This window comes from Xyrauchen texanus, chromosome 45 (assembly GCF_025860055.1).
Source record: "Xyrauchen texanus isolate HMW12.3.18 chromosome 45, RBS_HiC_50CHRs, whole genome shotgun sequence".
Classification (NCBI taxonomy): domain Eukaryota; kingdom Metazoa; phylum Chordata; class Actinopteri; order Cypriniformes; family Catostomidae; genus Xyrauchen; species Xyrauchen texanus.
This window is the reverse complement of record NC_068320.1, coordinates 24,001,419-24,018,691: the sequence shown is the minus strand read 5'-3', so window position 1 is coordinate 24,018,691 and position 17,273 is coordinate 24,001,419. Positions and strand designations below refer to the sequence as shown.

The 17,273-nt window shown below is 38.6% G+C and overlaps 2 protein-coding genes across 2 annotated transcripts in view; both read right to left on the bottom strand.

The window, feature by feature from the left end:
- Positions 1-3,683, bottom strand: part of snap91b (synaptosome associated protein 91b) — a 28,088-nt gene extending 24,405 nt beyond the window's left edge. Inside the window, exon 1 of the mRNA XM_052119011.1 lies at positions 2,770-3,683. Within this exon, the coding sequence (XP_051974971.1) occupies positions 2,770-2,899 (130 nt within the window). The 5' untranslated portion in view covers positions 2,900-3,683. The remainder of the gene's footprint in view (positions 1-2,769) is intronic.
- A 6,368-nt stretch (positions 3,684-10,051) lies between these two features.
- Positions 10,052-17,002, bottom strand: si:ch211-214j24.15 (GTPase IMAP family member 8). The gene is made up of 5 exons (XM_052118917.1): positions 16,861-17,002; positions 14,815-15,504; positions 13,975-14,691; positions 12,744-13,439; positions 10,052-12,142 (listed from the first exon to the last, which is right to left on the bottom strand). The coding sequence occupies exons 1-5, from the start codon at positions 16,886-16,888 to the stop codon at positions 11,319-11,321; spliced, it is 2,955 nt and encodes a 984-aa protein (XP_051974877.1). The 5' UTR covers positions 16,889-17,002; the 3' UTR covers positions 10,052-11,318.
- Positions 17,003-17,273: the final 271 nt, after the last annotated feature.

Here is a 17,273-nt window from a genome sequence, read left to right as displayed (position 1 = left end):
AGTTTTCTGGCAAAGCCAACATCATATTGAGATTTGTTCTCAAAACAGTCATCCTTAAAATGTACAGAACAAACGCTTAAGTTAACACTGCCGTGACTGGGACGTCCGCAAAAAATAAACTGCATCCATTTTTCCCTGACGTCTGGATCTTTCGGCAGCTTATTCAGAGGTTTTGTTTGACCACAGCCAGGAACAGCACATCTGTGTGGCATCGTAATTTTCCTGTGCACAAGTAGTCTCTGTCAGAGCTCGCTGTCCATCGACTGAACACTTGTGAGGCGCACGGCGATACTGAAATGAGCGTAGTTGTCTTGCGCTTAAAGCGTAGTTATCTTGTGCTGGAGGCGGTCATATGCAAACGCTGGTACGTCACTTCTAACCGTCACGTCACTTCTAACCATGAATCCAGAACGAGCTGTATTTTGAGCTTGATTAAATAAATGATTCGTTTAGAATGGGGAGGACGTCTTAAAATATTAAACTTGCAGGACGTTTTAATGATACAAAGACCTCTTATATGCCAAAAGATCAAGGCAAATTTGGTTTCTCATGTCATGACCCCTTTAAATCAGCATTAATTAAGGGTGGTGCAACAAATATGTCCAAATACTTTAGAAATTAAATAATATATCAATGTACTATAGGAATGAGTACTATATTCACACAAATAAATATTATATCATGTTGATTTTCTGTGGAACAATGAGTTATCAACAATGGTGAATTATCATTATTCATATGAGTGTACAAAAATATTATACATGCTATTTCTTACTCAAGGTGTCATTGTTGGTTCAGTGATTGACTTACATTTGACATTGCTGTCTGATGAACAAACAACATGGAAGTAAACTATAGCAAGTTTAACACATGAACAGTATATGACTATTGTCATTTGGGTTTACTACTGAAATTATGTAACTTATGCATCTATTTAAACTCAATTAGAGCATGAGAAAATCTGCATGTGTAACTTATGTGTAGCTTATGTGTAGATTATGTGTTATGTGTAGCTCAATGTGTGTTTGACAGCCAGTTGCGTCTCAGGAAATTTCAGTGTGAATCCTGTTCTAGATTTTTGTCCAGATTTGTCGCATTTTGTTGTTCGATGGATGGATGGATGGATGGATGGATGGATGGATAGTGCCGAGTCTCTAAAGACTCGAAAATATAAGAGCGTTTGGTGAAATTTCCATGCATTTAAGAGTTAAAACCATATAATGCTTATAATACATAAAACGTGTTCAGGATGCCAATATGTTAGTCATGCCTGCCACAGAGCGGACTGCAGGAGAGTTAAGAAGCAAAGATTAGTACAGATTAGATACAGTGTGTATTGCCAGAAATAGTACACGATATGTTGCTACTTAACAACAGAAATAGTGAAGTATATTGCACCATTCACATGTCCATATGTCTATATGTAGGCTTTGAATATGTGAGCAGGTGTAGCTCACTGGGATTATGGAATTGCTCACCACACCGTGATTCAAGTGACCAGATTAAAGACACACACACACACATGCAGTGTCACATCACAGTGAGCACGATAAACTTTGCCAATCGAATGTTCTGTTTGTTGTTTATGTTCTTGATGATGCAACAAAATAATACAAGCCTGGTAGCAATATAAAAAAAAAACAATCTCTCAATCATTAGGTGAAGATTTAACAGTTTACATAAAAGACTTAAATCAAACATTTAACCTAAGTTTTGGAATATGTTCATGTCTGGATGACCAAAATGCAGATTTTGCTTACATTTTAGTTCACTTAAAAGCACATGGTGCTCTATGAGAATTAAGACACCCTTATGCTCACTGATGTCATGTCATCATGATGTCACTCACTCCTCCCCCAACCCCAATAATCTACTACAGTTTCCATGACAACCTCACCACCCCTCACTCCTTAAAATTCAACCATTAGGTAAAACCACTTTTTTTCTGTAATGAAATAAGTTCAATGAAGGTATTTCTTTAGAATGAACAATGTGTCTTTTTACAGGCCAACAACTCTAAACTGAACCAAGATGTGGATCAATAAATATATGGATTTTGGGAGCCCCTATTGAGTGAATTCAAAGTGGGCTTTGCTATATAAATCTGGTGTAACTTGTGTACAAAAACACATTTGATTAATCTCTATGGGTGACTCGCAGGTGAAATAAATGGCGATATTATTAACACACAAAAGTCTTTGGATTCGTCTTCTGTTTGTATTCCAGCCTCCTCACCTTTGGCTTTGTAAATAATACATGCATGCTTTGGCTGATCGATTTATAATTCAGAAGGCCTTCTCCTGTAGGACACAAAGCTCAAAGTTAAAGCAAGACATGAAGATGCTTTTTAACCTATCTACACTGTCTGTTTTAAGGCAATCACTTTCTTTTAGCCTCTAGTCCTAAACCACACCACCGACATAGAGACCCTTCAGGGTTTTCCACTGTTATAGACTGTCAATTATCCATAAAAGTACATTCAATTCTAACTAACACTCTGCTTTTAAGATTGTAGTAAAAGTAAGCACCCAAAAAAGCCAAGTTTTCCAACCTAGAATTGCAACTAGTACCAAACTAGTAACAACTGTGTTTCTTTTGAGGAAAAAAACTAGCACAATGCAAATCACAGGGCCAATTTCAAGGTAACTACAGCAACACAAGTCGGCCTGAATGTACCGAAGGCGCGCTCCTGTGGAGTGGTGCTGAACTGGACAGCTCCAGATATGATTGAGCCTGAAATGAGGGTCGGTACAGAAGCGTTTCACTTACAATCCAGGTGCTTCTTCTTGGGCGCCATCACCTCGTGCGTGGTGGCTTTGCAAACGGTGCGAGCCACATCGGATCCGGTGAGCTGGTACTGCGCCGCGGCGATACGATCCGTCAGAGTCTGCCCCGACATTTTCTCCCCGTAGAGTCGACAACCACCTCACGAATCAACTTCACCGGGAAAAAGGGAAGGACAGACGAAATGTATAGGCTTTTCGCCGACAAAAACACCAGAGACGGAATCCAAACGATCCCTTTAAAATCGCCAGAGCATTTCTCCTCTTGATTGCCAACAAAAAACTAAATATATATTCAGAAACACACTCAAAAATATATTTTTTTAGATTGGTGGATGCCGGCGTCTATGGGGTTGGTTTCAGCACCCTAGGTAATGCCCCTATTACGTAACACCCAAAGGCTGAGAAATATCGAGTATTTCGGGTTCTCTTGAGGAATAAGTAGCCTAATCAATTTACCAGAGTAAACTGTTGCATTTGATTATGATCTGTATTATAAAAGCCAATCTAGCCAAAAAAAGTTTTGCGTTGGATAGTTTTTTTTTTTGTTTGTTTTTTTTTTGCAATGAAATCAATGAATAAACGCTTAAAACGAGCGGATGAGAAATTCAAACCACGTAGAAACACATTAAAAGGGTTTTCCTGCAGGGTGTCCTCGTCGTTTAATCTACTATGAACCTGTTCGGGATCACGGAGTCTGTATTCGGTCAAAGCCGCCCGTGTTTCCTTCCCGTCCGGTTGAATAATAATGGCGTGTCTGTTTTCAAGCCTTTTCAAGGGCACGAGTTAGAGGACAGAAATGTTGTTAGGTTAAGTGTTGTATTGCTTCGGTTTGGATTATTTCGTTATTTTGTATTTTTTTTAAGGTCCTAGCTTGTCGGTGGACCAGGTCAGGTGACGCATAACGGGCTCTTAAAGGGAAGCGGCGTCACGCTGTCATTCACCTTTAAGGGGTCTGTGCGCGTTCACGGTTCATGTGCACAAATATAGAGCTCTCTATCGTGGGCTTTAAATTATATTAGTCAGAAGAAGGGCAGGCATGTTGAATGATGCAAATGAAATGTCCTTCTAATTTAGAGATTCCGATCCTCAGGTCTAGGTTCCCTGTTCTATGATATTTGTGTGTTGGACATTTCATGTGGTCTGTGAACACATAGGCTATAAGCTCAATATTTATTTCAAATTGTGCATTTTTTTGTACTTAGAAAACCTTGCAACAGAACGGTGAATCACCTTCTTGTGAATGAATAGCATCTCCATAATTTCACCACTAGGTAGAGTCCATTGAACACGGTGATTTGACGTAATAGATTTGCACGAACAGCAATGTGAATTATTGCATTAGGAGCCAAGATGGCGTCGTGGAGGGTGGTCGTGCAATTGTGTAATTCTGGCGGTGATGGTAGGAATGTGGTTAATCTGTTAACTGTTGAGTGTCTTTCTTTACATTTTGCTGTTCCCAACGTTATAACTAAGCATTGCATCTACTTTTTGTAAATGGGAAGAAATAGAAGTGTTTTGTCAAAAGTTATGGAAGTCAAGGTTGGCCCAAAGTTGAGTTAGTCTCTGACGATTGCTTGAGCAACAGGTATGCTGTGCTCGCCGGCCCTCCTGGGTCGCCTAGTGTGAGTTATGATGACAAACTCTGCTTGGAGTTTGTCATCATAACTTCCCAGTAACCCTTCCCAGTAACTCCCGCAAACGTCCTCTTTCTAAGAAGACTGAAATGAAGGCCGAAACAAGGGAGAACCTTTCAGACATTTTGAATTCAGGCATTATCCTCAAAGCAAGCTACCTTCCAAAAGCTCATCTCCATTGAGAATTCGGCTGAAGCTACAACAAAAGCTGTTGACAACCTGTCCGTGGTGGTGCAGAAGATTGTATCTGACGTAAAGGAGCATTCAGAGAAGATGTGCAAAATGGCTAGTGAAATTCCAGAGCTTCGACAAGTATGTCAGATCGCAGTTTGAGCAGCTTGAGCACTACAGTTGGCGTTGACATGGTGTTCCTGAAACCAAGAATGAGGATTTGCATTTGATTGCTCTAACTATATTGAAGCATGTGGCACCTGACATCAGTGGTAAACTCAACGATGCACTTGATGTTTTGCATCGAGTTGGGAGACTGAAGCAGGATTGTCCTCATCAAAGTATTATATTGAGTTTCACATGAGACCTCATCTGGAAGGCTGCAAGGATAACACTTACTTGAATGAAAATCCTCTGCGCTTTTCAGAGGCCTTGATTCCTGCAGATGTTGCTGCGAGATCAAAATGAAGGCTTGAGAAGAGGGTAAGAATGCGTCCTTCTCAGGGCCTTTTGTATGGAGTTTGAATTGTTTCTAATTCAGAGACAAATGGAAAGATATCCACAAATAAATGTAAGAAGTTTCACAAAAATAAAGTGAATTCACAATTAAATAAAATTATTTATTTAAAATAATAGTTTTTTTACAAATATATTTTTTACTCACAAACACAACTCCAGCATTTCTTTGTAGATCGATTGCTGTGCATTTGTGGATGGCAGCTGACTTTGGGAATTCTGAAACATTTCTTGCACGAGAGCTTTGGGCAATACAGAAATAGGTGGACTCCACCCATTTTCTACTCAAGCCAATCAGATAATGGCCACATTACTCTGACCATTTGTAGCTAATTTTATTTTCAACCAATCATGCTTCATTTTACTATCATGGTGGGACCAGAGTCACAGCGCTCTTATGAGCATGGAATAAAACAATTTCCTGGACATTCGATTTCATTGCACCACGTTGGTGGAATGACCTTCCCAACTCCATCCATGAAGCTGACTCACTTTCTGTCTTCAAAAAATGCCTAAAAACAGCTTTTCCATGAGTACTTAACCAGTCACAAAAAAAATCTTATTACTATTCTGATGCTAGTGAAACTTTGTAATACAGCACTTTTCATACCACTGTCTCCTTAAGATGATTCACTTATAATGTATTCCTCTTTTTAGAGTGTTTCAAAACTTTTGACCGGTAGTGTATATATATATATATATATATATACATACAAACAAACATTTATTGAAGTAATTTTTAGTATTTAAAGTATATTTTTAGCACTTAGTGTTCTGGCAGACCAGTCCAATGTTACTCACAATAAATTATTTGTTAACCCTGTTAAACAATGCGTGTTTCACTTATTTACTCTGGAAGTATGTGGGCTGTGAGATACAGGAGGACAATAATAAAAATAAAAGAGTTGTGAAGAGACTGGAGGACTGGTGCTCTCTGCTCCACACAAAAAGATGGATAGAGTTGTGGGACTTTTGTGTTACTGGTGGTTAGCCATCACAAAGCTCCATGACCCAATCTTGTTTGTTTAACATGTTCTTTTCTATACAGTAATGGACTAGTTTTTAATGTGAAACTGTTATTTTTTCCAATCATTTGTGCAGAATGCTCTTACCCTGACTGGGAGTATCTGTCCCAGACAACTGATAAAACACCTTGATGTGGCAATGAGGATGTCCATGTACAAAATACTCAAGCAAAATTCAAGCACTCCAGTTGTAATCTTCAATTCCAGTGTTTGTGTATGAATACATGTACTCAAATTGATTGTCTTTTGTAGTTACATGAATGACAACCTGTAATTTGCAACCAAAAACAAGGTGTTAAAAAACAGACACTCTATAAAACCTATTTACCTCAAAATGCCTTGATAGAACTCAGTGAAAGATTTGTCAACTAAATGACAAAAAATGTTTTGTCAAATGAGATGAGGCATCATTTATACTCATATTCATGTTGTTCCAAACCCAAACGACTGACTTTCTTTTGTGGGAGGAACTCAAAAGGAAATGTCCGAGATTATGATACGGACTGACAGCTTCACTTTCATTTCAACCAAATTAGTTGCATCTACATTTTACAATGTATTCTCATATTTTCAAAAAACTAAAAACAAAACAAAAAACATGAGAGTACATGACAGAATTTTCCTTTTTAAGTAAGTAAACCTAAAGACAGTGTTACAGCTTATTTACATTTGTATGCGCTTTCATTTCAAGACATGACATTGTAACTTAAATAAATCTGACATAACAGAATAATAAAGAATCTCATATTTTAAAAGGTGTCCTGTACTGGAACCACTGAGGTTTGGAGCAGGTGAGTCAATTGCTCAAAGTTGATGAGCAGTACACAGGGGAAACATCTGAAAAAGATGTCTACAATCAACGAGTCAGTTATCACTGTCAGAACATGATGCTGTATTTTATGAAGGGACCCCATAATAGGACCTCCTAAAAAATTCTAATAAATATAACCTTACAACTGCTTTTATTAAATGCATTAACATAATATGAAACCAAATTATTGGCATAGCAGATCTTGTACACTGTGAAATATACTGTTGAGTATTAATATACGTTTGTGCTCCTAAGATCACCTAATGATTCATGTTTTATGAAGGCACAATCTGTACTACTGATATTTTGTAGTGTCTAGTAGTGTGTCTGTTTGGATCTGCCAAGTAGCATTAAGAGAAAAGGTTTTAGCAAAGAAAAGGTTAGCGTAGCTATACAGCTATTGATCAGGATACTCTACAAATGAGCAATTTTCAGCAGTCGACATATACATTACACAAGTTTATAACTGAGAGAAAATTATACAAATCTTAAGTCACAGTATTCCTCTGATGGCGTCCATTTCTTAAGAATTTGCAGCCTTGAAACTTAACTGTGTGTGCTTGATTCCATGCTCATGAGAGCACTGTGACTCTGATCCTGCCCTAATATTAAAACAAAGATTATTGGTTGAAGATAGAACGTGCTACGATTGGTCCGAGTAATGTGGCCGTTATCTGATTGGCTTGAGTAGACGATGAGTCCACCTATTTGTGGATTGCCTGCAGCTCTGGCAAGAAATGTTTCAGAATTCACAAATATCAGCTGCCATCCACAAATGCACAGCAAGCGAGCCACAAAGAAAGTAAAAAAATATATTTATCTATATCTCATTTTATTTATTTGAGAATTCACTTTATTTTTTGAAACTAACATATATTTGTGGATCTCATTCAATTTATTTGTGAACCAACTTTCTGTTTGTGAGTCGCTTTCCATTTGTCTCTGAATTAGAAGCAATTCTAACTCCATTGTTTGCATTCATTGACAGACAGAAAATTGAAGCAAAATAAACAACAGATTGGAACTTTGGAGATGGAAGGGTAATGGCACTTGATATAGTCAAAGGAACAACATCTGTACTCTGCTGAATTGCATGGACAACCGTGCTGCCGTTACATGTTCTAATGATGTCACGTTGGAGACATTATTGATTAATCACCTTCTGCTTTGTTCAAGGTAGAGAAGACAATTTTTATAAGCCAAAGTCGGTTTTTGTTTGGTTCACAAGCTGTTTCCTGTTGCACTAGTGTTTAATTGTTGTTTATGCATTATTTTGAGTTTACCTATTTCAGTTTAGCCTCTCTTAATGTTATAGGTTTAAGAGAAACTATGAAAAGAAAAGCTTGATTTTTGTATTATAAATGCAGTAATGTAGATTTTATTTTTGTTCACATTCATGTGAATCAGACTCCAAAGTTTGGAAAACTCAGTGGGAAAATTCACTCTTTATGAGTCACAGTTCTAATTGTTTGGCTGGTACTTTAATTTTGAAGCATAAATTCAGGGGTGACATTTTAGAATCTCTTTCATCGAATGAGGGTAGATGGATCGTAAAAGTATGCAAGACCGAAAATGTAGTATTCATACTCTGTAATGTTTATTGGCATAACCCTCACACATTGCATACTTATATGTATGTTTAAACAATTGGGGGGGACACTTATTAATATACAATCACTTTATTAATGCCTATTTGATTATAGCTGGAGACTTTAATGAAACTCCTGATGCACAAGTCAGATTTCCCACAAGAACTGCTTCTTAATCGTACAATAACCTTATTTTATGGCTGTGTGGTAGTTTTACACTGGTAGATCCTCAGCGTTTTTCAACAGTGCTTGTAGAGTCTATACTTGGTCCAACAAATCTGGATCTCTTAAAGCTAGAAGAATTTATATTTTTCTTTTGTCAACCATGCGACACACTCACAAAATTTCTACTGTTGCTGCTAAATGTTCCGCTTTTATTTTTCTTTAGTTATACAGCGAACCGGAAATTCATTAAGTGCAGTTTTTATCTAAACTCCATCTCTCTCTCTTTCTCTCTCTCTCTCTCTCTCTCTCTCTCTCTCTCTCTCTCTCTCTCTCTCTCTCTCTCTCTCATATATATATATATATATATATATGGGAATCATGAATTACATTTGAGAAATTGTGGTCTACTCTTATTGCACAAAGATGTGTTTTTATAGATTGCATTTGGATCAGTTTAAATCTTTTTCAGAACACCTGTAATATTTATTTGAAAATAGTTTTGAATTGTATTGTTTGAGTTATAATATTGAGATTATAATATAATATTGAGATTATTGGATTCATCAATAACATACTTGAGGGTGTTCAGCATTTAAATCTAAATAATTATAGTAAATTTCCATTTATTCATTTAGCAGATACTTTTATCCAAAGCTACTTACAAATGAGGAACACAACAGAAGCGATTTATCCTAAGGAGGCAGTAATGTGAGAAGTGCCATAATACAACGTTGCAAATTGCTCAGAGAACCACAAGAGAGGAAGGTGAGAGACATCTGTAAAATAATGGATTTAGATTTCCTGGTGGTGGTGGCGTAGTGGGCTAATGCACATAACTGTTAATCAGAAGGTTGCTGGTTCGATCCCCACAGTCAACACCATTGTGTCCTTGAGCAAGGCACTTAACTCCAGGTTGCTCCGGGGGGATTGTCCCTGTAATAAATGCACTGTAAGTCGCTTTAGATAAAAGTGTCTGCCAAATGCATAATGTAAATGTAAAAGGCAGACAGTATTTGCATTAGAATCTTGATTTGTGAATTGGGTCCTTTTAAATAGAATTTATTAAAATAATAATAATTTGAGTTTAGTTTTTGAACTCATGTAGAAGCAGTGTCAGTCTGTGTACAGTTATTTTTCTCCCACTGACTTCCCTCTGTCTGCATCATGGATTATGGGAAGATGGAGGAGTTAGACACTCCTCCATGTTAGACTCAAACACGGTCCCAGCTGCTGACCTGCAAACAGAGAGATCATCTTCTTCTGAGTCTGTGAGCACAGGTGAGGTACCACACGTACATTGTTTCATTGTTAGGATTAAGTTAATAAGTTAAGAAAAAAACATAATGCCTAGGGCAACCTTGAGTTTTTCACAGGTAAGCACCACTCCAATTTTCTTCAGAAAATTTACAAATCTAGTTGTAATTGCGATTCATTAATTCAGGTTTCTAAACTGCTTTCAATTCTCAGAAAAGGTGCTTTAGTGCTTCAGTAAGTGATTTGATATGTCAGTTGTACACAGATGCCTTTATAGCTGAAGCATTTTTTACAGTTCAAGAGAATTTCACAATTGTCATTTCTTCCTTGGTATATTTTTGATCTGCAGAAAGCAAAAGTAATTTCATTACAATTAAGGGAACTTGTTCATATCAGAACAGTCTCATGCACCACCACACATGTTTGGGCTTCAGACATGTAGTTAAATATTTGCCCAAAAATAAAGAATTCTCAAACGTGGTCTCCTCTGGATGTAGGACGAGAATATAGTTATAGTAATGACCAACCTTGACAAGAAATACTACTGCCTGGCCAAAAACAAAAAGTCATCATTTGGATTTAAATAAGCAGATACTTAAGAGCCTATGATTGGATCATTATTGCAGTGATTAATATGTTTCATCTGGCAACAATTTTTGAACCCTAACTGATGCAGTGTGTAGCTTCTCATTTCTTAAACGACCATGTCAGAAGAAAAAACTACTTAAATTAGCTAGAGAGCATAAAGACTGGACTATGAAGCAATGGAAAAAGGTCATGTGGTCTGATGAGTCCAGATTTACGCAATCCCAAAGCAATGGGCGCGTCATGGTAAAAAGGGAAGCGTATGTAGCAATGCACTCGTCATGCATTGTGCCCAGTGTACAAGCCTCTGGAGGAAGTGTTATGAATAAAACGAAGCCAGCTGACTATCTGAATGACCAGGTTATCCCATCAATGGATTTTTTCTTCCCTGACAGCACAGGTATATTCCAGGACGACAATGCCAATATTTTCATGCTCAAATTGTGAAAGAGTGGTTCAGTGAGTATAAGGAACTGTATGAGAATCATACATGAACTGGCCACCACAGAGTCCTGACCCCCCCATTGAAAGTCTTTGGGGTGTGTTGGAGAAGACCTTACAGATTGGTTCGACTCTCCGTCATCAATACAAGACTTCGGCTAAAAAAGTAAAGCAACTCTGGATTGAAATTAATGTTGTGATGTTGCATTAAGTTGTCAAAACAATGTCAGGATGGTTGTGTGCCATAGTCAAAGCCCCAGGCTGTGGACATTGATTATTATTGGTGTCTTTATGAAGGTTTATCACTCAGCACTCGACAGTTTTATTCGCTTTACATCTATTTAATCCCTTTCCTCACTTACTGCTGACCCTGTTGCCTCAGTGTGTCGGCAGGGATTATTTGTCTCTTTACTCCTGTCATTTAGTTCCAGAAATATCCTACTACAGTGCTTGAAGCTATGCTTCAGCTCCAGCAGGTCTCGTTGAACTTCTTCCAGGATTTCAAGTTTAGACAGCTTCCTGTCAATTGAGGCCAGATGTTCTTGATCTTTCTCTGAACATTCACAGTTTATTGGGGTTGCATTGCTGCATTTCTTTGCTTCAGCCTCTTTCATAGCTTCCTGCCACACCATCTCAAAATAAGAATCTATGAATGCCTCCAGTTCCTCAATGTTACTGTCGCCCCATTGGTCGATTAAGTCCTGCATGCTCCCTGATTGGACAAAATCCACAAAGGCTCTTTTTTTTGCAGTTTGGCCTGTGTAAGGTGTCCTCGTCTGAGACTGTGGAAAGGACTGCTCAAAAAACCTTCCCTCCTGTGATCCGTTCCTCAACATTCGTAATTCATTCCTGGATTGCTCAGCTGGTGTAAAATTGAGCACAGCAAGAGGAGGTAATTCAGGCCTACTTGTTCTATTCACATCAATCCCCCATGGTATATTTGAGTGAAACCATTCAGAGGTGTTGAGCACGACTACCAGTCTTTGCTGATTGTTTTTCGGCAATGAGTTCCTATATAATCTGCCATTTATACAGGTCAGTTGTTGATCTTCACTCTGTGAAAGGCTGGAGTCTGTGATGGTGATTCTCGAATCACAGGAAGAAGAAGGGAGCGGATGTCCAGAGAACCCAGTCATTTGATGCTCTCCTGGAACGTCAGTATCACCTGTTACAAAAAGAATTATAAACACTGAAACGGAGTGTTGGGAATATTTTTTTAAATACCGGAAATGAGGGATTTCCATGACTTTCGGTTCCGTTAACAGTTCTTGAGCGTGCATTCGTCAGCCAGTGCAGACAGAGCAATGAGAAACAGTTTCTTGCACTATTCACTACTGGCACTGCAACACCGCTATTGAATCAGCAGCGCTAAACATACTGGTGACCAGTATAACCCAATCCCCAAACAAATTACTCTTATTAACTTACTGTTATTTAAATCTACACTAAAAAGCATCAGCGCTGGATGGTTGTTGATACTGGATGGCTGTTGATATGACAGTGTGCAGTTAAAGATATACATTATTAGTTTGGTTGTAATTAGTGGTACTAAACTACTAAAATAATAATTAATATCACCAGTAAGGAACCTGAATCGTTAAGAGCAATCAGAAACAGATTAATTAAATTACATACGATTCCCATCCCTATACCGATACATCATTACAACATTAAACATACATAATATTTATATTTATGTAATAATGGATGAGATGCAATCCTAGTATTCTACAGTACAATTGTGCACAATAAGATTGATAACCTACCATGATTGATGTTTGTAGAGCTGCTTAAAGGGGTTATTTGTTCTTCCCCGATCTGTATACTTCCATCTAACTTCAATACACCATTTACCAAAGGTTGTTTAATATTCCCTTGATTTTCGGTACTGTTTAGCATCTGTTCTAAAACCATTTCTTCAATCTTCTGCATCAGCTCTGCAACCTGAGTGCCACTGTCTTTGATCTTGTTGTTAAAAACATGATATCGGTTTCCACATTTCTCCATCAGCGTTTGTAGTGCTTCTCCTTCACGTTCAATATACTGTTCCACACTAACTTCACCGAGCCAGTCTCCATTTGTGAACAACACAATGGTGCAGCTCCATGCGTTCCCTCCCAGAGCACGCAGATGTTCGTCAGCCACTTTCAAGTTCTTTAATGTAAATGAGGAGCTGCCATTGACTACCAGCAGTAGGGTGCAGATCCCACTGGCCGACCCAGAAACCCAGTCCTTGAGATGTTGCCTGCGGAACTCTGTAGTATCTGGACACTCTGTGGTCCAGCCTGTTGTGTCCACAACTTCAACGTTTTTCTCGTTGAACATAACAGTACCTCTCGTGGGTTTTTGGCTGTCAATCTCTAGTCCCTCATTTCCCAAAATGCACTTGGCAGCAGAGGTCTTGCCAGAGTTTTTGCCACCCAGAAGAATGACTCGTACGGATGTGGGCAGCTGCACCTGTTCTGTTAAGAGGAAACAATTGAATAGAAAGTCATATAGGGTTATTCCTAGGCCAAATGAACCATTTTTTATTTTGTTAATACTTTTCTTGAAGTAAAAATGATATTGTCATCTATGATTTTGGAGCAAAACTACAGGTGAAAATAACCTTTGATAGGTGGTAGCGTTATTATTTTATTTTTACACAGATATAGGTAGGTGTATTTCTAGTTGACTTCAGCACCTCGAGTTGCATTACAGTATATGCCATTGGTGTACGATCAAAAACTAAAAAACATAAAATAAAAAACAAACACTTTTTCTATAGTTTTTACAAAGTAGGTGTGATTGCAACTTTAGAAGCATTAAAAAACCTTTACATTTTCGCTAGTAACTCTGGATGGAAAAACGTTTAAATGAAAGTGATTGTGAGGCTAACATTCTGCCTAACATCTCCTTTTGGGATCCCTAGAAGAATAAGAAGTCATATGGGCTTAAACACCATGAGGGTGAGTAAATCATGACAGAATTTTTGGATGAACTATCCATTTAACTTACCCTTGAAAGCCCTCAAGTTGTACCTTCGTCGTAAAACATTGTCCCACCGCAGTTTTACTCTGTTCTCTTCTTCTCTCTGTTTTCTCTCAATGTCTTTAAAAACACTCTTGTCTATGTTGATGTGGCTCACCCCATTTCCTGTTCTCATCTCCTCTATCTTCTCCAGTAGTGCTGTGATCTGGAACATATTCCCAAGACTCTTGTTGTTTAGAACATGATAGCGGTCTCCACATCTCTCCACAAGCCACTGAAGGGCTTTTCCTTCACTTTCAATGTGCTGATCGATGGTTGTGTCACCAAGCCAGTCTCCAAAGCTGAAGACGACTATAGTGTGATTCCAGATTTCCTTACTAATAAGTTCTACATGCTCTTGAATCGCTCTTCTGTAGGTCTCTGTGAATGACCTGTCCACTCGCACCACCAAAAGGAAAGCATGAGGACCAGGTGGACACAAGTACATGCTGTTGACTATTTCCTGTTTGTCAAAAGCTGAAGAATCCTGGGCAAAGTAGTTCATCCACCAACCAGGTGTGTCCACCACTGTCACATGCCTTCCTGCCACTATGCATGTTTCCATCATGCTTCGTGTGGTCCGCCTCTTTGCTGTAAACGTTTGGTCACTTCCTGCTGCTAGAATGCTTTTTCCTGTCGAGCTCTTCCCTGACCCCTTTGCTCCGAGCAGGACAAGTCTAAAGTTTTGGAGGTGATATGAGTGCACTGATGGAAGGAAGGGAAAGAATAATTTAATGCATATTTTTAAAGACAATTCAGATGTAGTTGCACTGTGACATTATGTACAATACAACTTTCTCAAAACTTTAAGTGCCTTAATGATCTCACCTTTCAGAGTAGCTCTCTTTTTGTTTATCCTTATCAATCTCTGGTGAGCCTTTAGCTCCACTTCTTTCCTCTTGTCCTCAATTTCCTGTAAAGTGTTGTCATCCATTTCAAAATGGGGATTTCCTGTCACCATTTTGTCAATTTTCCCCATAATTTCCTTTATCTGGGTGGCATTGCATGTTCCCTGGATATCCAGCACATGAAACCTGCCACTGCACTTCTTCAGGAGCCACTGGAGGGGTTTACCTGATGCCTTAACATGTTCCTCAAATGATGTATCTCCTAAATGTTTTCCCTTGGTGAACAGCACCAGAGTGTGACTCCAAATTGTCTTTCCAAGGAGTTCCAGATGCTCTTCTACAGCTCTTCTCCGCTTTTCTATGAATGTAGAGTCTGTTTTGACCACCAGGAGAAAAGCATTCGGCCCTGGGAGGCTTAGGGAGACACTGCGTCTGATTTCTCTCTTAACCAGCTCAGGTGTGTCTTGTGCTGAGAAGTCACACCACCAGCCTGGGGTGTCCACCACAGTCAGCCTTCGCCCTTGAAATTCAGCCTCTCTTTTCATACATGTGGTCCGCTCACGGAGGACGAACTCTTCTTGGTTTAAGATGGCATTTCCCACAAAGCTCTTTCCAGAATTTCGACCCCCAAGAAGGACGAGCCTCAACGTGATCGGATGTTGCATTTCTCCTTCAAAAAGTGACAAGTCTGATATACTTCAAGATTTTAAATCAGAAGACATGACATTATGCACAGCTCATGTTAATATTCAACATGCATATATTGACTTCTCCCAAAACACATAAAGTATGAAGAACCTGCAAAAGCAGATCAATGTATGTATATAAAGTTAAAATATAACCTCAAAACACACATCTAAATGTGTTACATATCTAAACTTATTTAGACATACCATGTAGCTGTAAAAGATCAAAGTGTTGACACAGAGGGTGAGTACCTTTTAGGACCCAGTATGTTCATGTTTTTTACATTTTGTTTAAAAATTGAATTACATTAGGGGGGCTGGGTAGCTCAGCAAGTAAAGACGCTGACAACCACACCTGGAGTTGCAAGTTGGAATACAGGGTGTGCTGAGCGACTCCAGTCAGGCTTCCTAAGCAACCAAATTGGCCCAGTTGCTAGGGAAGGTGGAGTCACATGGGGTAACCTCCTTGTGGTGGCAATAATGTGGTTCTCGCTCTCGGTGGCGCAAGTGGTGAGTTGTGCATGGATGCCACGGAGAATGGCATGAAGCTTCCACATGTGCTAGGTCTCCGCGGTAACATGCTCGACAAGCCACGTGATAAGATTGATGGTCTCAGACGTGGAGGCAACTGAGATTCGTCCTCCACCACCCAGATTGAGGCGAGTCACTACGCCACCACGAGGACTTAGAGCACAGTGGGAATTTGGCATTCCAAATTGGGGAGAAAATCCAAAAATAAAATAACAATTTAATTACATTTATTGAATTTGTTACTGACGGGAGAACATTATAGAAATGTGTTACAATTAGGAAATTAAACTGTAGGAACTGAAGGTTACAAACAATGCTTGCTATTACATCACAGTTTATAATAAGCAATAAAATGGTAAATTAATGATATGACTTGTTATTGTATAAATACAACTATCCATTTGTGTGGGATCTGAGGCCCTTTATTGTAGAACATATATGGTCATAACTGGACACTGTAAAGGGTTACCTATTAACTGTGGCTTTGCTAAGCATGTGTAGGCATACACATTTTATGGATTTTCTTTCTTTTTTTTTATAGGGACAGTACTCCTTAATTAACAGAAAAACTATAAATGTAGTCTTATTTTCATCTGTTGTCCCTAGCCATTTCTTAAGGCCACAACCTAGATAAAATGATTTATCACAAGTAACTGCTCATTATAAATGTTTCAGTTTACCAATAAACAAATCCTCAAACTTGATATGTTCTTGTCCCTACAACAGCCATTTCATTAAGTCATAGTAAACACAATATTTATCTTGAGGAACAAAGTTCAAGATAAACATATGACAATTAAATAACTTACTTGGATTCTGAGCTCCTTCAAAGGCCATTATGGGTCATGCAGGTGTTTTCACAAATCACATAAGACCTTAGCAGTGGTTCATACAGGATAATAAACAGCCCTATTTCTCTTATTTATTTCAAAGATCATTATTGCAGTTTTCTTTCCAGTGGAAGCGGACAGCTCTGAGTGTAAAGCATACTCAGTGTTAGGTGTGTTTTGAAACAATTTATCAACCCCATTACACGGTCCAAAGTTTGCACTGCAATAAACCAATCCCTAAAGTGACTTTCCCTCAGTTATACAATTACTGCATGTCAATAAACAGAACAGGATAATAAAGTATATTTCTGTGGTGTGATTAGTTTCTGTTTGCTCAGAACCCTAACCAAGATTTTATCATGGACCCCATAATGGGCAAGACTTCATCCAGT

What these genes read in the sequence shown, in the direction of transcription:
- si:ch211-214j24.15 (XM_052118917.1), bottom strand. Translation starts at nt 16,888, where the DNA reads ATGGCCTTTGAAGGAGCTCAGAATCCAA. An exon ending in TGAAGGAGCTCAGAATCCAA is followed by an intron (nt 15,505 to 16,860) that starts GTAAGTTATTTA and finishes CACTTTTTGAAG; the next exon opens with GAGAAATGCAACATCCGATC. An exon ending in CTCTACAAACATCAATCATG is followed by an intron (nt 12,143 to 12,743) that starts GTAGGTTATCAA and finishes TTTTTGTAACAG; the next exon opens with GTGATACTGACGTTCCAGGA.